The 16,361-nt window shown below is 47.9% G+C and overlaps 1 protein-coding gene across 3 annotated transcripts in view; it reads left to right on the top strand.

Moving 5' to 3' along the window:
* AK1 (adenylate kinase 1) overlaps window positions 1-16,361 on the top strand; it is a 52,087-nt gene that overhangs the window by 9,212 nt on the left and 26,514 nt on the right. For 2 of the 3 annotated variants that reach the window (XM_083721803.1, XM_083721804.1), the window contains exons 3-8: window positions 153-314; window positions 2,144-2,316; window positions 3,439-3,552; window positions 3,800-3,991; window positions 6,113-6,203; window positions 8,943-9,022. In XM_083721803.1, coding sequence (XP_083577929.1) covers window positions 153-314; window positions 2,144-2,316; window positions 3,439-3,552; window positions 3,800-3,991; window positions 6,113-6,203; window positions 8,943-9,022 — 812 coding nt within the window. Of the gene's footprint in view, window positions 1-152; window positions 315-2,143; window positions 2,317-3,438; window positions 3,553-3,799; window positions 3,992-6,112; window positions 6,204-8,942; window positions 9,023-11,775; window positions 11,918-16,361 lie in introns of those variants that run through there. The other variant, XM_083721806.1, reaches the window with a different exon arrangement.

Genomic DNA, 16,361 nt, shown 5'->3' with positions numbered 1-16,361 from the left:
TTCATCCAACTTCAACAGTGGCTGGGGGTAGAATTCAGAGGCTGCATGGGCACCTGGGAAAGGCACCTCAAGGACACCATCGAACCCATGGATTCCATGTTGGCAACCCCTGTAATTTGCAATGACATTCTGATTTATTTTTATCCTTGCAGGACTAGGCTTGGCACCATACAACCAGTACCAGCACCTACCACCCATTGAAAGCCAGTTCTCCATTGAGAGTGACTCGGATATGACAGAATTCACAGGCCTGATCCAAGAATATGATGTATTTGTCCCTGGTCAACCTCGTCCTAAGATCATATTTGTAATAGGTGAGAAGTTAACTGGGATGAGGAAGAACGGTTCTTCGGTGGGAAGAGGGGCAAATGCTTGCTTGGAGACTTGGGTAAATTCTTTTATCTACTTGCACTGGTGTGCTTTTGAACTGCTACATTGGCAGAAACTGAGACAGAGCAATGGGAGTTCACCACTGTCAAGCAGATTTGAACCGACGACCTTCTGATCGGCAAGCCCAAGAGGCTCAGTGGTTTAGACCACAGTGCCACCCGTGTCCCTAATGGACTGTACCGCCACAGGGTACAAGGAGAGGAGTGTGTATATATGTGTGTCCGTATATGGTGGGAACAATCATTAATATGCAGATGATACCCAGCTCTACCGCTCTTTTAAATCGGAACCAGTGAGGGCAGTGAAGGTCCTGTGTGAGTGTTTGGAGGCGGTTGGAGGATGGATGGTGGCTAACAGATTGAAGTTGAATCCTGTCAAGACACATGTACTGTTCTTGGGGGACAGGGGTGGGCTTGTGTGGAGGACTCCCTGGTCCTGAATGTAACTGTGCCTCTGAAGAACCAGGTGTGCAGCCTGAGAGTCATTTTGGACTCACAGCTGTCCATGGAGGTGCAGGTCAATTCTGTGTCCAGGGCAGCTGTCTACCAGCTCCATTTGGTACACAGGCTGAGACCCTACCTGCCTGTGGACTGTCTTGCCAGAGTGGTGCATGCTCTGGTTATCTCCCACTTGGACTACTGCCATGCGCTCTAAGTGGGGCTACCTTTGAAGGTGACTTGGAAACTGCAAATAATCCAGAATGCGGCAGCTAGACTGGTGACTGAGAGTGGCCGCCGGGACCATATAACACCGGTCTGAGAGACCTGCATTGGCTCCCAGTAAGTTTCTGAGCACAATTCAAAGTGTTGGTGCTGACCTTTAAAGCCCTAAATGGCCTCAGTGCTGTATACCTGAAGGAGTGTCTCCACCCCCATCTTTCATCCCAAGCAGCTCCATCTCTGAGGGCCTTTTGGCAGTTCCCTCGCTGCGAGACATGAGGTTACAGGGAACCAGGCAGAGGGCCTTCTCAGTAATGGCATCTGCCCTGTGGAACGCCCTCCCATCAGATGTCAAGGAAATAAGCAACTATCCTACTTTAAAAAGACATCTGAAGGCAGCCCTGTTTAGGAAAGTTTTTAATGTTTAATGCTGTATTGTGTCTTTAAGATTTGATTGGGAGCCGCCCAGAGTGGCTTGGGAAACCCAGTCAGATGGGTGGGGTATTAATAATAATAATAATAATAATAATAATAATAATAATAATAATTTCTCCAGAGCAGCCTTCTCCAATGTTGGATCTCCAAATGTTGTTGCACCACTTACCTCATCCTCCTCAGCCAGCATTGCTAGAGATTAGGAGTGTTGGAAGTTATAGTCCAACAACAAATAAAGACCCAGAGTTGGGGAAGTCTGTTCTAAAGCTTAGACCCATTTGTGGTTATTTTGGTGCACTTGATCAATTTCTTGGCTGCCCTGGAAGACCTGCCTTGTAGGCCTTTTTCCACCTGGCCTGGGGTGTGTGTGTGTCATTTTGGCCCTGACTGACTCCAGCTGCAAAAGCTGCCGTTGCCAAACAGGCTCATGGTCTGGGTTATTGCTTAGGGGGATATGTTTTTGTTTTTGTTTGGTTTTTTGCTTCTGTTACTGATTTTACTTTCTGTATATTTATTTTTAGATCTCATGTGGATATGGTTCCATTTGGTTGTGTACTTTGTGATATGTTTTGGTTGTTATTGTTTATGGTTACAGCACCTGAAAAGGTTCTCTACTCCTTGCTCTACATGCATTGCTCAGCTGTCTTTTTGGGTTGCAGGGGGCCCTGGGAGTGGGAAGGGGACTCAGAGCAATAGGATTGCCTCCCATTTTGGATTCACCTGCATCTCCGTTGGTGAGATCCTGCGCAAGCAGATGATTCATCATGCCAACAGCGACAGGAAGTGGGAGCTGATCGCCAAGATCATCGCCAATGGGGAGCTGGCCCCACCGGTAAGAATGATTGGCTTTCAGAATTTTAGCAACCAAGGTTGTTTCAAGACTTTCAGAGGTGGATTCAAGTCACTGAAATGTATAGGATAAGCAGCTGACTAACAGGAAGACATACAGATCAGGATGAATTCAGGGTGAATGCTCATCACTGTATAATTGCCCCACAAATCACAAATCAGAACTAACACTGAAGTCAAGACCAGACATAAGTGTAAGCTTTCTATAAGCAAATTAGGATGAATCTTCTATAAGTTTTGGAAAGTGCTTTGTCCATCTGGTTGTCCATCTGTTCTTGAGATATCAATCACCAACTTGGCACGGGCGTTACTGAGCTGGGGGGCAGCAATCTTCCTTGATGTTTAGATGCCAGCCACCATTTTGAATCAAGATGGTGGACCAAAATGTCATTTTGACATGACTAGGTCCATTTTTGGCATAGGTTTGGCCATAGGCACCAAGTCCCAGGGCCCTGGGTGCCATGGCTTCCACAAAGTGTGGCATGGCCACGTGTGCATGCTGCGGGGCTTGGGCACAGTACATAATCACGCCCCCGGCATGTGTGCGCTACTTCGCCATACCCCGCTACGTGCATGAGTGAAGTTGGCACACTGGGGATGTGATGATGTAGAGCACGTCTCCAGTGGTAATGCATGGCCCCAGGCACCTGCAGTCACAAGCTGGCACCAGTAGGCTTGACTGTCCCTAAAGATAATAATTAAACTTGCTTGGAAGGGTGGAAGGGAAGATGGTGTCTTTTCCCTTTACCACCTCTTGTGAGAAAGAGGATTTTTTGGGGGTAGAATTTATCTCCCTCCCATTGCAATTGCTGGAGCAGCAGCAGGAAAGGAAATGAGTGGATGAGGGAGAAGGAAGGGCTTTGGAGGTGAGAAGGCAGATTTGCATTCTTTTCTGGCTCAGATTAAAAACTTTAGTCTGTGATGCTCAGTGTGTAATTGTCTGGAACACCGGGATTCATCTGTTTCCCAGCCAGGGCTTACAGAACGGCTTTCACCGTTTTAAAAAGGTGCTCACTTTTTGTTATTTCCCTGTTCATCTTGCTTACGCACAGGCAAGGAGCTGAGAGCCTCAGCCTTCCTAGTGATGCCTCTCTTTGCCTTTCAGGAAACAACAATCGAGGAGCTGAAGCAACAATTTATAAAGCAGCCAGATGCGAAAGGCTTTGTGGTGGATGGCTTCCCCCGAGACATTGGCCAGGTGTTAACGTTTGAGGAGCAGGTAGGAGACAACCCAGGCAGAGTGAAAGAAACTCTGGGAAAGCCATTGCCAGTCATTGCAGAGGATACTGAGCTAGATGGACCAAAGTGGAGGACCATAGAGGAGAAAATGAAGAGAAGGGAAACATTGAGAAAAAGGATGAAACCAGTGTCAATTTGTAGTGCTCCAGATATACCCTGGGCAGCGAAGAGGGTGAGAGGATGGCCGCCATGTTTAAAGCCTGACACTTGTCTCCCTTCTCTGGCAGATCGGCTCCCCAGATCTTGTCGTCTTCCTGGCCTGCCCCAGCCAGAAGCTCCGGCAGAGGCTAGAGAAGCGTGCCCAGGAGCAAGGCCGCCTGGACGACAACCCCCATGCCATTGGGCGCAGGCTGGAGACCTTCAAGCAGAATGTGCCACTGATAGTGAAGTATTACCAGGAAAAGGGAACCATTGTCCGGGTAAGGACCTTCCTGAACTGAGTTGGTTGGGATGCTCTAAGGTGTTGGGAAAGAGAATTTGCTTTCATCAGGACTGGAGACAGAGCAGAAATTAATTTCAGTTGGCATTTGAAGCCGAGCTGAACTAACTCACACTTTCTGAAGCAGTACACAAACTGCAGCACAGACATCCTTCAAAATTTGCACTTTTCTGAATGTTTCAATGCACTTCCTCCAGCCAAGTAATGCATACAAAAATACATATACTAGTTTAAAGCATGCATAAAATGCATACAGTATATTGATGGAAATAATGTACCAAATCCATTATACAAGGGAAGATTTCTTTGCAGAAATGTTTTATTAGAGAAAATAGCATACCAAAAAAAATATTCATTACATTTGTATACCATCCTTCATCCAAAGGTCACAGGTGATTCACAACATAAAAATACAAAACAAGAACACAAAATACACAATAAAACAAAAACAAGCCCAAAACATTCATTCTCCCCAAAACACATTTTGGAATTGGCCGTGGAATTGGTCGAATGCCTGGTTATAGAGAAACATTCTTGCCTGGCACATAAAGATATGTAAAGAAGGTGCAAGCCAAACTCTGCTGAGCAGAGCATTCCACAGACTGCAGAAAAGGCCTCTTCTTATGTTGCCATCCTCTGGACCTCTCATGGAGGAGGCACACAAAGAAGGGCCTCAGAACATGATCTCAGGGTCTGGGTAGGTTCCTTTGGAGAGAGGCAGTGCTTGAGGTAATTGTGACCCTGAGCCATTTAATGCTTTATAGGTCAAAACCAGCACTTTGAATTGGGCCTGGAAACTAAGTGGCAGTGAGTGCAGTTGGGCCAGGATTGGCATTATACGCCCAAAACATCTTGTCCTGGTGGACAACTTGGCTGCTGAAGTTTCTGAACCATCTTCATATGCAGCCCTACATACAACACATTGCAGCCATCTAGCCTAGAGGTTACCAGAGTATACGCAACAAGAGTTAGGCTATCCCTGTCCAGATGGGGGCGTAGCTGGGCCACCAGCCGAAGCTGATGGGAGGCACTCTGCACCCTGAGGCCGCCTGACCCTCAAGTGATAGCGAAGGATCCAGGAGTACCCATTCCTTCAGAGAGAGTGTAACAACATCAAGAGCAGGCGGATCTCCCAGCCATCCTGTCTAGGGAACCACACACCAATAGTGCCTCAAGTCTTATCTGAATTGTGTGTCAGTCTGTTGACTCTCATCCAGTTCATTACCAAGGCAAGGCAAAGGCTGATGATGAAAAAGCTGCACTAAAAAGCTGATAAATTTTCATGGGGCCTTGTTTTTCTCCCTGTGGAAACGGAGAACTGAACTTAAGGTTGGAAAAATGAGAAACTGAGAGGAGGCTATTTCACATGTTATGATTTGTACAGTTTAGCTATTGTTTACATAGGGATATAGACTATTAAACTCTCTTGTGTAACCTGTGAACACCCACAGAGAAAGAGGGAGAGAGTAGGATGGGGGGCAGAATGAGGAGAGAAGCAGAAACAGGCTACAGATCTAAGCAGCAGCAATTCCTACTGTGTGCAAGAAATGGATGAATTTCTCTGCTTGGAAGAGGCATTTCCTCGAGACAGCAGGGAAGGTATCTTCTTAGATCATGGATAGGCAAATCTGCAGCCCTCTAGATGTTATTGGACTCCCATCCACCCCTGCCACCATGGCCAATAGACAGGGATGATGGGAGATGTAGTCCAGCTCCATTGGAGGGCAGCCGCTGCGATCAAGTGTGGCATCACACATCTATGCCCTGTCAGAAGCAGCTGGCCTAGACATACCATATTTTTCCGTCTATAAGACGCCCCCATGTATAAGACGCCCCCTGTTTTGGGGGACTCAGATTTAAGAAAGGGGGGGATGTATCTGTGCATAAAACGCTCCCTAATTTTTGACATTATTTTAAAGGAAAAAAACCTAGTCTTATACATGGAAAAATATGGTATTTTTGGCCTGATCCCTTAAGGCACACCATGCTTCATCCTGATGGGGGCCTCTCAAAATGAACACTGCAGGCCCTGCGCTCCTCCTTTGTAACCAGCCTGAGAAAGATTTAACAGCACCTCCCTCCCCCTGCTTTCCCTTTCCAGTTTGCTGCAGACAGAGAGGAGGAGGAGATTTTTGCAGACATTGACTCCTGCGTTCAGCAGCGGCTGCACCTGGAAAGGATGGAGTTTCCAGGTGAGAGCGGGGGGGCACCTGTTTCATCAGGGTGGGGGGTCTGAAAGGTAAGGAGAACAGCACTCTGCAAAAAAACTTGAGTCAAGCCTGGGATTGCATGGTTGCCTTAGGGGGCAGAGCTTCCTTCTATCCAGGGCTTGCCCCCCCCCCCCCCGATACCACCAGGTGGGAGAGGTGCTTTCAAGAGGAGTCAGGACTAGAACCGGCAATCCTTGGTTCTCTGTGTACCTGTCGTGTCTGGTGAGCAATTATTATGGTGGTTTGGGGCCTCATCCCAGACAGTGAAGTATAACTCAGAGTCACACACTCACCCTGGCTGGTCATTAATTGCCCAGTTTGGGACTTGGTGACACTGGTGGTTGCTCAGCTTGGATCTGGACCTGGACTTCACCTGTCTAGGCCTCAGTCCTGGCAGCAGGAGCCCACAATTCTACAAAATGTTCTGCTGGCAAGGAAGGCAAGAATCGTAAACCTGTGGCTACAATTTGGAAAGCTGAATTTTCAATGGGAGAGTAAGCGCACAAACCCAAGTGCCAGAAGAGGAAATAACAAAACTGAAGTGAAAGGGACCATTAGCCAAAATGCCCCTTTGCTGCTCATGTGTCTGCTCCATTCATTTATGAAGGCATAGGGAGTGACGGGGAGGCAGGAAGAGACGGGGCTAATTTTTTATATCGGAAGAGTAAAGGGTGAAAAAACCTCCCTTCCAGTATCAGAACGAAACTGAGCGCAAAGGAATAAAACAGGGAAGGTAGGTGAAAAGTGCCAGGGGCAATAGAGAAAAGTGATAGGAGAAAGAGTTACACCTTAAGAGCCCGCTGGATGAGGCCAGTAACCCATCTAGCCCAACATCCTCTTCTCATAGTGGCCAAGCAGATGCCTCAGTGGGAAGCCTGCAATCAGGATCCGGCCACAAGAGCAAATCTTTCCTCTTGCCACTTCCAGCAGTTGGTGTTTGGGAACATTGCTGCCTCCACCTGTAATAATAATAATAATAATAATAATAATAATAATAATAATATTATTATTATTATTTATACCCCGCACTCCCCAGCCAAGGCCGGGCTCAGGGCGGCTAACAAGTAATAATAAAAACAAGTTGAATGAAAACAACTTAAAAACAAGATTAAAATACAACATTAAAATATTGAAACATTAAAATATGAAAATGCAGCCTCATCACAGGAGGAGAAAGGAAAAAGAAAGAGGGGGAGAGAATCAAATTAGCTCCAAGCCAAAGGCCAGGCGGAACAACTCTGTCTTACAGGCCCTGCAGAAAGAAATCAGATCCCGCAGGGCCCTGGTCTCATGAGACAGAGCGTTCCACCAAGCTGGAGCCAGTGTTGAAAAGGCCCTGGCTCTGGTTGAAGCTAATCTAACTTCCTTAGGGCCTAGGACCACTAGGGTGTTGTTATTTATGGACCTTGAGGCTCTCCGTGGGGCAAACCGGGAGAGGCGGTCCCAAGGGTACGAGGGTCCTCTCATACCTCTCATACCTCATGCCTCTCATCACCTCTAGTTTGTCCCTGAGTTATTGTGTGATTGGGGGAGACAACACCATCAGAGAACCTGCAGGAGGGTGGGAGATGAGAGGAGATTGACCCTAACTCATAATCTCATCCCCACAATAACCCTGTGAGGTAGGTTAGGCTGAGAGGCAGAGACTGGCCCAAGTTCACCCAATGAGCTTCATGACCAAGTGAGGGATGAACCCTGGTCTCCCAGGTCCTGGGATGCAGGTGGTGCTGTGGGTTAAACCACAGACCCTAGGACTTGCCGATCAGAAGGTTGGCAGTTCAAATCCCCACGAAGGGGTGAGCTCCCGTTGCTCGGTCCCAGCTCCTGCCAACCTAGCAGTTTGAAAGCACGTCAAAGTGCAAGTAGATAAATAGGTACCACTCCAGCCGGAAGGTAAATGGCGTTTCTGTGTGCTGCTCTGGTTCGCCAGAAGTGGCTTAGTCATGCTAGCCACATGACCTGGAAGCTGTACGCCGGCTCCCTCGGCCAGTAAAGTGAGATGAGCGCCGCAACCCCAGAGTCGGCCATGACTAGACCTAATGGTCAGGGGTCCCTTTACCTTTTACCTCCCAGGTCTTCGGCTGATACCACACTTGTACATGGGTGTAGCCAGTATTTTTTTGGGGGGGGCAGAACCTCAGATTTGTACTGATTTGTATTGATTGGGGGGGGCAACCACCCACCCCCTTGGCTACTGCCCATGCACTTGTGGGCTGAGAATGAGTTGATTTGCAGTGAGTAGGGCGTCTACTATAAATGTTTGCCTAATTTTACTCCAGCTGCAGAGTTTAGATATTTTCCTGGTCCTAAACACAGTGTCCACTCTGGATGCCCGTTGCTGGGAATGGCAGCGGGGTGACGCTGCTGTGCTTCTGTGCCCTGCTTGCAGTCTTCCCCAGAGGAATTGGGTTGGCCATTTAGAATCAGGATGATGAACCAACAGAACCGTTGGCCTGATCCATCAGGGCTCTTCTCATGTGAAGCTTCAGGTTGCCTGGGGACAATGGTGGACAAATTTCAAGGACTAGCTCTACAAAGACCCATGTAGCTTCTTGCTTTCCAGTATCCCAAAACGATGGCAGCTGAGACTGAGACTTGCTTTTTACCACCTGGGAGGATTCTGTCAGCACCCTGGTGTGTTGTGTTGCTTCCCCTGCCACCCACCACCACATGGAACCTTCCAGGCATCTTTTGTTTCCTGTTTTCTGTCTCTTGATTCAGAGTCTCCGCTGCTGGCATCGTTGGACAATCTGTTTAGCCCCATCCAAGACTCTCCGAAGGAAGAACAGAACTGGGGGCAGGTAAGGTTGCAGCAGAGGCATGTCATAGGCCTGGGCTCTTGGCAGAAAGCCTCCCAACTTGCTTCCAGAGCTGAGGCTGGACTGGAGCCCCACTTCCTCTTTTCTGGGTCAAAAACAGGAATGGGAAGGGGTGGGAAGCGGGACTTCACAACGGGAAAACAGCAGAGTCAGATGCCCAGGAGGTCAAAAACTGGCATTGGTCAACTACTGGCTGACAGTTAACCCCTGTCCATTAAGCCGAAAGTAAAGTACTGGATGCAACCGGAGGCTGCTTTTATTTTATTTTGCTCGGTTTGCTTGCTTGCATGTTTTATATACCACTTTTCATGTGGACCTTGACAAAGTGGTTTACATAAGATTACTCTTATTTTTGGGAGGTGGGGGATGAGTTTCAAAAGAATGGGAAAGGCAACATGCTTGTTTAGAAAAAGCTGCTACTGCTACTTCTCCCCTCAGGGCAAGATGGTCCTTCAAATGCCCCTGTGGAGCAGGGAGGGGAGTTGTATGCAGTGTTAGTCTTACTCAGAGTAGACCCATTTAATTTGCCAAAGTTAGCCATTCATCCATTTTGAGCAGGGGTTAACCCATTAGCCCATCTAGTTCACAGTTTCCCAGGGTTTCAGATGGGGGGGCGTTCCCAGTCCCACCTGGAGGTGCCAAGGATTGAGGACCTTGGTGAAGTGTTCCCTGGTGATTGGTGCCTTTGCCCCATTGCTTCTTGAAACATTTCCCTGATCCTTTTTGTGTGGGGATCTGCTTTACTATGCTCTCCTCTTCCATAAGACACAGCTCCTATGAACACATATGGCTGCCTACATTGCACCCATTGGTCCATTTAGCCTCATACTACCTGCTCTGATGGCAGTAGCTTTCTGAGGTTTACCCCCAGCCTCACCTGGAAATGTCAGTATTTGAACCCCTGACCTTCGCCATGCGAAGAATAAACTACCACCACTGAGCTACAGCCCTTCCCCTCATAATGGTTTCCATCTTTCATCATCTGACCCCTGTTAAAGGTGTAGGGGGCTGATGGAAATCGATTTCAACCTCATTTGGAGGGTCCCAGTTTACAAACTGTGTGGGGCAGCTTTGAGAGACTTGTGGCCCCCTGGACTGCAGCTCCCATCGTCCCTGACCATTGGTCATGCTGGCTGGGACCAGTAGGAGATGGAGTCCAACAATATCTGGAAGGCCATAGGTTTGCCATCCCTGCACTAGTACTATAGGAAGCTGCCTTTGAGGAGTTCATTTGTTCAGACAGCCTTTACCCAGACTGGCATCTTCCCAGGGTCCCAGAGACAGATGCATCTTCCTCCATCCCTTCGCTACTCTGGGCTCACAACTGGGAAAAACAACAAATATTGCATGCAAAGCAGGGGCTCTACCTCTGATCCAAGATATGTCTAGCCCAGGACATTGTGTGTTGATCAACAGTGGCTCTCTTTGCTAGCTCTGGTGTGTGAGATTTCCAGCCCCCACTCCAAACAGGAGATGCTGGGGATTGAACTTGGGACACAAAGCAGGTGTCCTGCTACTGAGATATGGCTCTTTTTCCTCCACCACCAGCAGTGTCTTCCCAGAAGTAGCCAGGCCACGTGCCCTTCACTCTTTTATTGACATTCCTTTACTTTCCATTATCCCTCACTCCTCTTAGCCCCATCCCCTGCACCTGCATAATGTAGTTTGGAAGGGAAAATCTGTCCATTTTGGTTTCTGGGTAGGATGGGAGAACCTGTTAACTCTGGTTTCTCATTTTTCCCAATCTTAATTCTAGTTCTCCGCATAAGTTTCTGTTGTTTGTTTGCTTGAAAAAGACCTTTCCTCATTAGCATTTTGATGCTAATTTCTCCTAAGATAAAGATTTCTGATCACAGTTTTGCAGACCATACATTTTTCATGCACTTATTCCTAATATACTCCATTGTTGTTTTTTTGCAAGCTACTTTTCACTAAGATAAACCCATTCCGACACACTTTTACCCAGTTATATGAAGTTTTACGCACATGACTTGGCAGTTGGAAAGCCACCTGTCAGTTACCTGACATCATAATGGCATCAGGCAACTGACAGGTGGGATGTTCCACTCACCTGTCAAAGTTAGCCCACGGAGGTCGAGACAGGTAGCAAAAAAGGCTCCCTTACCCATGACATAGTTATAAAGATTGTCAATAAAACCAAACAAATCGAAGTGTAAATAAAGATCCAGCATCTCCAGTGAAGAGGATCTCAGGCAGCATTCTTTTTTAAAAACACACACCCCAAAACCCAGATAGATATAATAACACATTAATTTGATAATCGTTTCCCCCCCCCCATACCTTTCTTGTCATTGTGATGACATAGAAAACTCAGGGAGAGCTTCGCTTCCTTATCTGCTTATCCCTTTCGCTATCCTGCACCTTCTTGCGGTTTCCTTGCCACTCTTTGTGTGTGCCCCCCCCCATAGCTGTCAACGTCCAGATTTGAAAATAAGAGATCAGCAGCCTCGAAAATAAGGAATCAGCAGCCTCGAAAATAAGGGCTCAGCAGCCTCACCTGTCCCGGGGACAGTCTACGGGATATCTAACAATCCGGGATAGCAGCGGGAAGTGGCGCTGGAATAAGGGAATTTCCCGCAAAAAAAGGGGGAAGGTTGACAGCTATGCCCCCCCCCCATGATCCCCATAGCATTTCTATGCAGCTCAGGTCTCCGGGCATCGGGTGTCCTCCGTCGCCAACCGTGTCAGGCAGCGAGAGTGTCCCCCCCGCTCCCAGCATGCCACGCGCCTGGCAGCCGTGTATATAGAGTGGTAAAAATAGCTGGATATCCCATGCAGGGGCAGGCTTCTGGCGAGAAAGAGCCCTCGTCTTCCTCGACCCCCCTTTCTTGTCCCCCTGCACCCCAGCGCTGAGAGGTACGTATGGATCTTTTGTTGGGGCAGGGCTTCTGGGGGAAAGGACACACCGCCACACACACACACACACACGCAAATCGCTTAATGCAGCCAGGGAAAGCACGCTGTAATTCTTGTTTTTATTGTTTTCATTCATTGGGTACCACCCGGCAGAACGAGGAAGCAGGACAGGTATTTTCATTATGTTGCTCATGGTCTCTGTCGTCGTCGTTAGGGATTCAGTAGAAGGGTACAACCCTGGCTTGGCTGCTAAGTCCCTTTTGCAGCTCAGTGTGCTTGCACACTGAGTAACAATGGAACAATGCAGTGCTGTGCGCTTTTCAGAATTTGATCCCTCTGGCTGGTTTGTCAGTCGTGCGTGTTGCTGTTGTGGTGGCGCTGGTGTGTGTAATACACACACCCATGTCTTGCTTGGGTTGTGCGTCTGGGATAATCAGGAATCTCCCCTGTTAATTCGCTCAAGGTCAGTGTACCTTCCATCTTGCATCGCTGGGATATCCACCCCACCCCCCACAAAGTCATGCCATTAAGAGAAATCGCAGTGTGTGTATGCGCTCCCCGCCCCCCACCCCCATGGCCAGCCTCACACCTCCAGCCACAGGGAGATCCCTGTGAAAGGCACGCTCTGTTTTTTTTACCGGAGTCTGGCTGGAAATGTTGAATCGCTTTGCTAGTTGCTAAGAAACTTCGGGCGGGGGGGGGGGCGGGGGAGAGCTGCAGCCAGTGTCGGCAGCTTATTTAAATGCTAGACTGAAAAGAGCTAGCAAGAGTGGGAGGAAAGAAAGTGGGGTGCTTTGCAAGCTGGGAACCTGCAGGTGAGCATGGGCTGAAATTTCTGTTTACATACCTAGAACAGGTATGTGGAGTTTTGCTGTTCAGGATGTGCAAATGCACTTGAGGTGTGCGTTTGTACAAGAAAACTTGACTGGTTGCAATAAGCCAACAGGAGAGCAGTTGCTTTGCACGCAGAAGCTCCAGAGTTTATATCCTGTCGTCTCCGACTGAAAGGACAGGAGAAGGCTCCCTGGTCCAGGTCCTTGCAAAACAGCTGCCTCTTGGAGGATACCAAGATGGCAGAGGCTGGTCCATTAGGCTGAACAAGGTATGCTCCATCAACCTCAGTCTGTTGTCAGCCACCTGCTTTCTTACTTACATCCTCATCATTATTCAGCTGAGGGGGTAGCCCTGCCTGCCAGCTTCTTCCTTCTCAGAGTTGCTCCTTGTAGAACACAGCAGGGAGAATGGGAACAAAACCAAAATTAGTTGGCTCCTCCAGCTATTGGATGTGGAACCACTTATGTTGGCCTTGTCTTCTGCCCCACCAGCCCCAGTGCACACTAGTGGCAACCAGATGCTTCTGGGCTACATCGCTCATCATCCCGGACCATCAACCATGGTGGGAGCTGGTGTTATCTTGTCAGTCCCCAGGACAGAGGGTGCTGGGGTGGGCAGATAAACAGCCTGAGCTGGTGTAGGGCAGCTCTCTGTGTCCATAATGTAGCTGAGTACTAGAGCACCTGCTTTGCAGTTCCCATCACCTGCAGCTGGAAGGACCCAGGAGCAACAGGTGGAAAACCCTGCCCACCCCAGACCTTGGAGAACAGCTACAAGCCAGAGTCCATAGTCAATGCTGCTTCCAGGATTAGGTGAACAAAGAGTTTGACCTTGGATATGGCAGCTGGCTATGGTTAAAGATAAACAAATAATAGCTTGAAAGAAGAAAAGTGCTGAATTGTTTTCTGATGGTGCGCTCATGTGTCGTAGCATCATGTTAGAAATATGCTTTCCTCCTGGGTGTGTGGAAAAAGGGAAGCTTTTAATGTTTAATAGACTATGGTATTTTAATATTCTGTTGGAAGCCGCCTAGAGTGGCTGGGGAAACCCAGCAAGATGGGCGGGGTATAAATAATAAATTAGTATTATTATTATATTATTATATTATTATTGCCACCTGTAGAGTAGTTGTTGTTTTAAAAAAGTGTGTGTGTGTGTGTGTGTGTGCGTGCGTGCGTGCGTGCTTGTACACACACACACACACACACACACACATGCCTTTCATCCAACTAAATTCCACTAAGTAGTCATGTCCATCAATTTCAGTGGGTCTCCTCCAAAGAGAACCAACTTTGGATCCAGCCATTTCAAATTAAGGTGCCAAAGGCTTGGCATGACAGGCTGTTGCAACCAAACCAAAACCTTTTGGGGGAAAGCGAGAAGCTAGTGGTGAAACTCATTTCTGAGAAGGTGTGTGTGTGTGTGTGTGTGTGTGTGTAAAATTCCTGACTGCTGCACAAAATCCACCCAAGGCTGATTTAAGTGCATGAATCAAGGAAGAACTTCCTTGCCACAGCATTTTGTTCAGTGGCGGGCTGGCCCATTATAGCCAGTCCGTAGGAGTCAACTCCCAGGGGCCGAGAGGGCTTTGTCCCCACCTAAAATATTTGAGGGGGCTGCCCCCCCCAAAGTCGATGGGTATTGCCATTCAAATGGCATGCGTACAACACATCATGTGATAGATTATACAGGTCAGGGCTTACCCCCCCCCCCAATATTTTGTTCAATATTGGCACCTCTGAGCCAGTCTAAGATGATCTGGCTCTTTTGAAGCCTAAGGGCATCATCCCTTTGTCGGCGGGACCAAAGCCAAATTGGGTGGGGCAACCAATATGACTCTTAAACTTTATACTGTAGGCTGTGCTCCACCCACTCCGAAGTCAGGTGTTTGTACGAACATTCAAAGATGGGCACCATCACCCCGGCAGGCAAGAGGCACTGTCAGCGTTCAAGGACATATTGCAACTAATCAAAAACACTCAGGGAAGGTGCAGAGCAGGACCTGTGAGGAATGTAGCCGCTGGGGTGGGGTATGGCTTGGCTGGAGTCCTAAGGGCCAAATACAGCGGCCTGGAAGGCTAATTTTTTTTTTCCTCCCCACCCCCCATGCTTGAGGCTCCTCACCCCTGATGTAAGCTTTGAACATTAGGTGTCAGTTGTTAGACTCCTCTAGTCATCAAGGTGTCTTGGAGCATGTGTCCCAAATAACAGCTTTCCAGCTCACCTGAAGGTAGCCGTTGTGGGAATTTGGAAGGCATGTGAATCAAGGCACTGCAAAGTACTCTAAGGCACTTGCAAGCCCCCTATGTGTTTTTTTTGGGGGGGGGGTTAGGAAGGGCCATTTAGAGGTCTCAGTTTTTTTGGAAATTTTGAGGTGACATACATTTTGGAGTCTGACTGTCAACTCCAGCCAGCATGGTTCTATGAAGCTGGGGATAGCTCAGTTGGTAGAGCATGAGACTCTTATTCCCAAGGTTGTGGGTTCAAAGACCCACTTTGGGCAAAAGATTCGCGCAATGCAGGGAACCTCATGGTCTGTTCCAACTATAATTCTATGTAAAGGTGTTGTAGGCCGAAATATCCGAAGAACATCAGATTGTGCAAGGCAGTTGCATCTGACAAATCCAACCCCCTGCGAGCCAATTTGTGGATATTACCAAGCATATGTTATATTATATAATATATAATATCAGAGTGTTATTCTGAACTTACCATTGGGTTAGCGGTGGGAGCTTATAACAAAGTCAAGCACACTTCTGAGGATAGGCAGAGTTCCCGTTCCTCACCATGGAGATGGTCTCCAAGCAATTATGGGAATAATGATTCAGAGCTACCTTGTAAGGTTTAGCAAGATGCGGTTGGCCCCTAACTCAGTTACAGAACTGTGTAGGCAAAGGGCCTCAGGATCCTTCCCAGTTAAAAAGAACCAGCCGATGGAAAGGCTCTGTGCTTGTGGTTCTGATCACCTGATGCCACTCTACCCCACTATTGGGTAGATGAACAAACAGGTGGGCTGACACTTGGACAATATGTTTGCTAGTAGTGTGCACAGCAGGGGTAGCCTATGTGGAAAGATGGGAGTTGTAGTCCCAACAACTTATGGAGGGCACTACATTGGCAACTCCGGATAATAGAGGAGGAGGATGTTCCAAATGACTCTGCAGGTGTGTGCTTAAATGCAGTTAAACATGGCTTTGAAGGCGAATGAGGCAAATTCATGGAAGATGCTCAATTTATCTGTGGCCATTTAATCACGATGGCTTTATGAAGCTTCCATGTCCAGAACCAGTATATCATTCAATATCAACCCCATGGGGTGGGAAGGGGTGCTCTAGGGAGAGAAATTCCCTAGAGAGAATGTGGAGAGAAAATGGTGAGTGAAGTGAACAGGGGTGCTGCCCCATGTACGGTATTTATATATATGTTTTGTGTTGTTTATTGTCTGATTATTGCCTGTCACTTTGTTGCTTATAGTTTCTTCGTTTATTGGACACTGCCTGTGTCTCACTCTGTGTGTGATTGATACACACACACACACACACACCTCGCATATGGTGTGTTGTTTATAATTTGTGGTGTTCTTTTTCCTGCCCTGCTATTTGTATCAATG

This window comes from Podarcis gaigeae (genome assembly GCF_964106915.1).
Source record: "Podarcis gaigeae genome assembly, chromosome: Z".
Taxonomy (NCBI): Eukaryota; Metazoa; Chordata; class Lepidosauria; order Squamata; family Lacertidae; genus Podarcis; species Podarcis gaigeae.
This window is presented reverse-complemented; position numbering and strand designations above follow the sequence as displayed.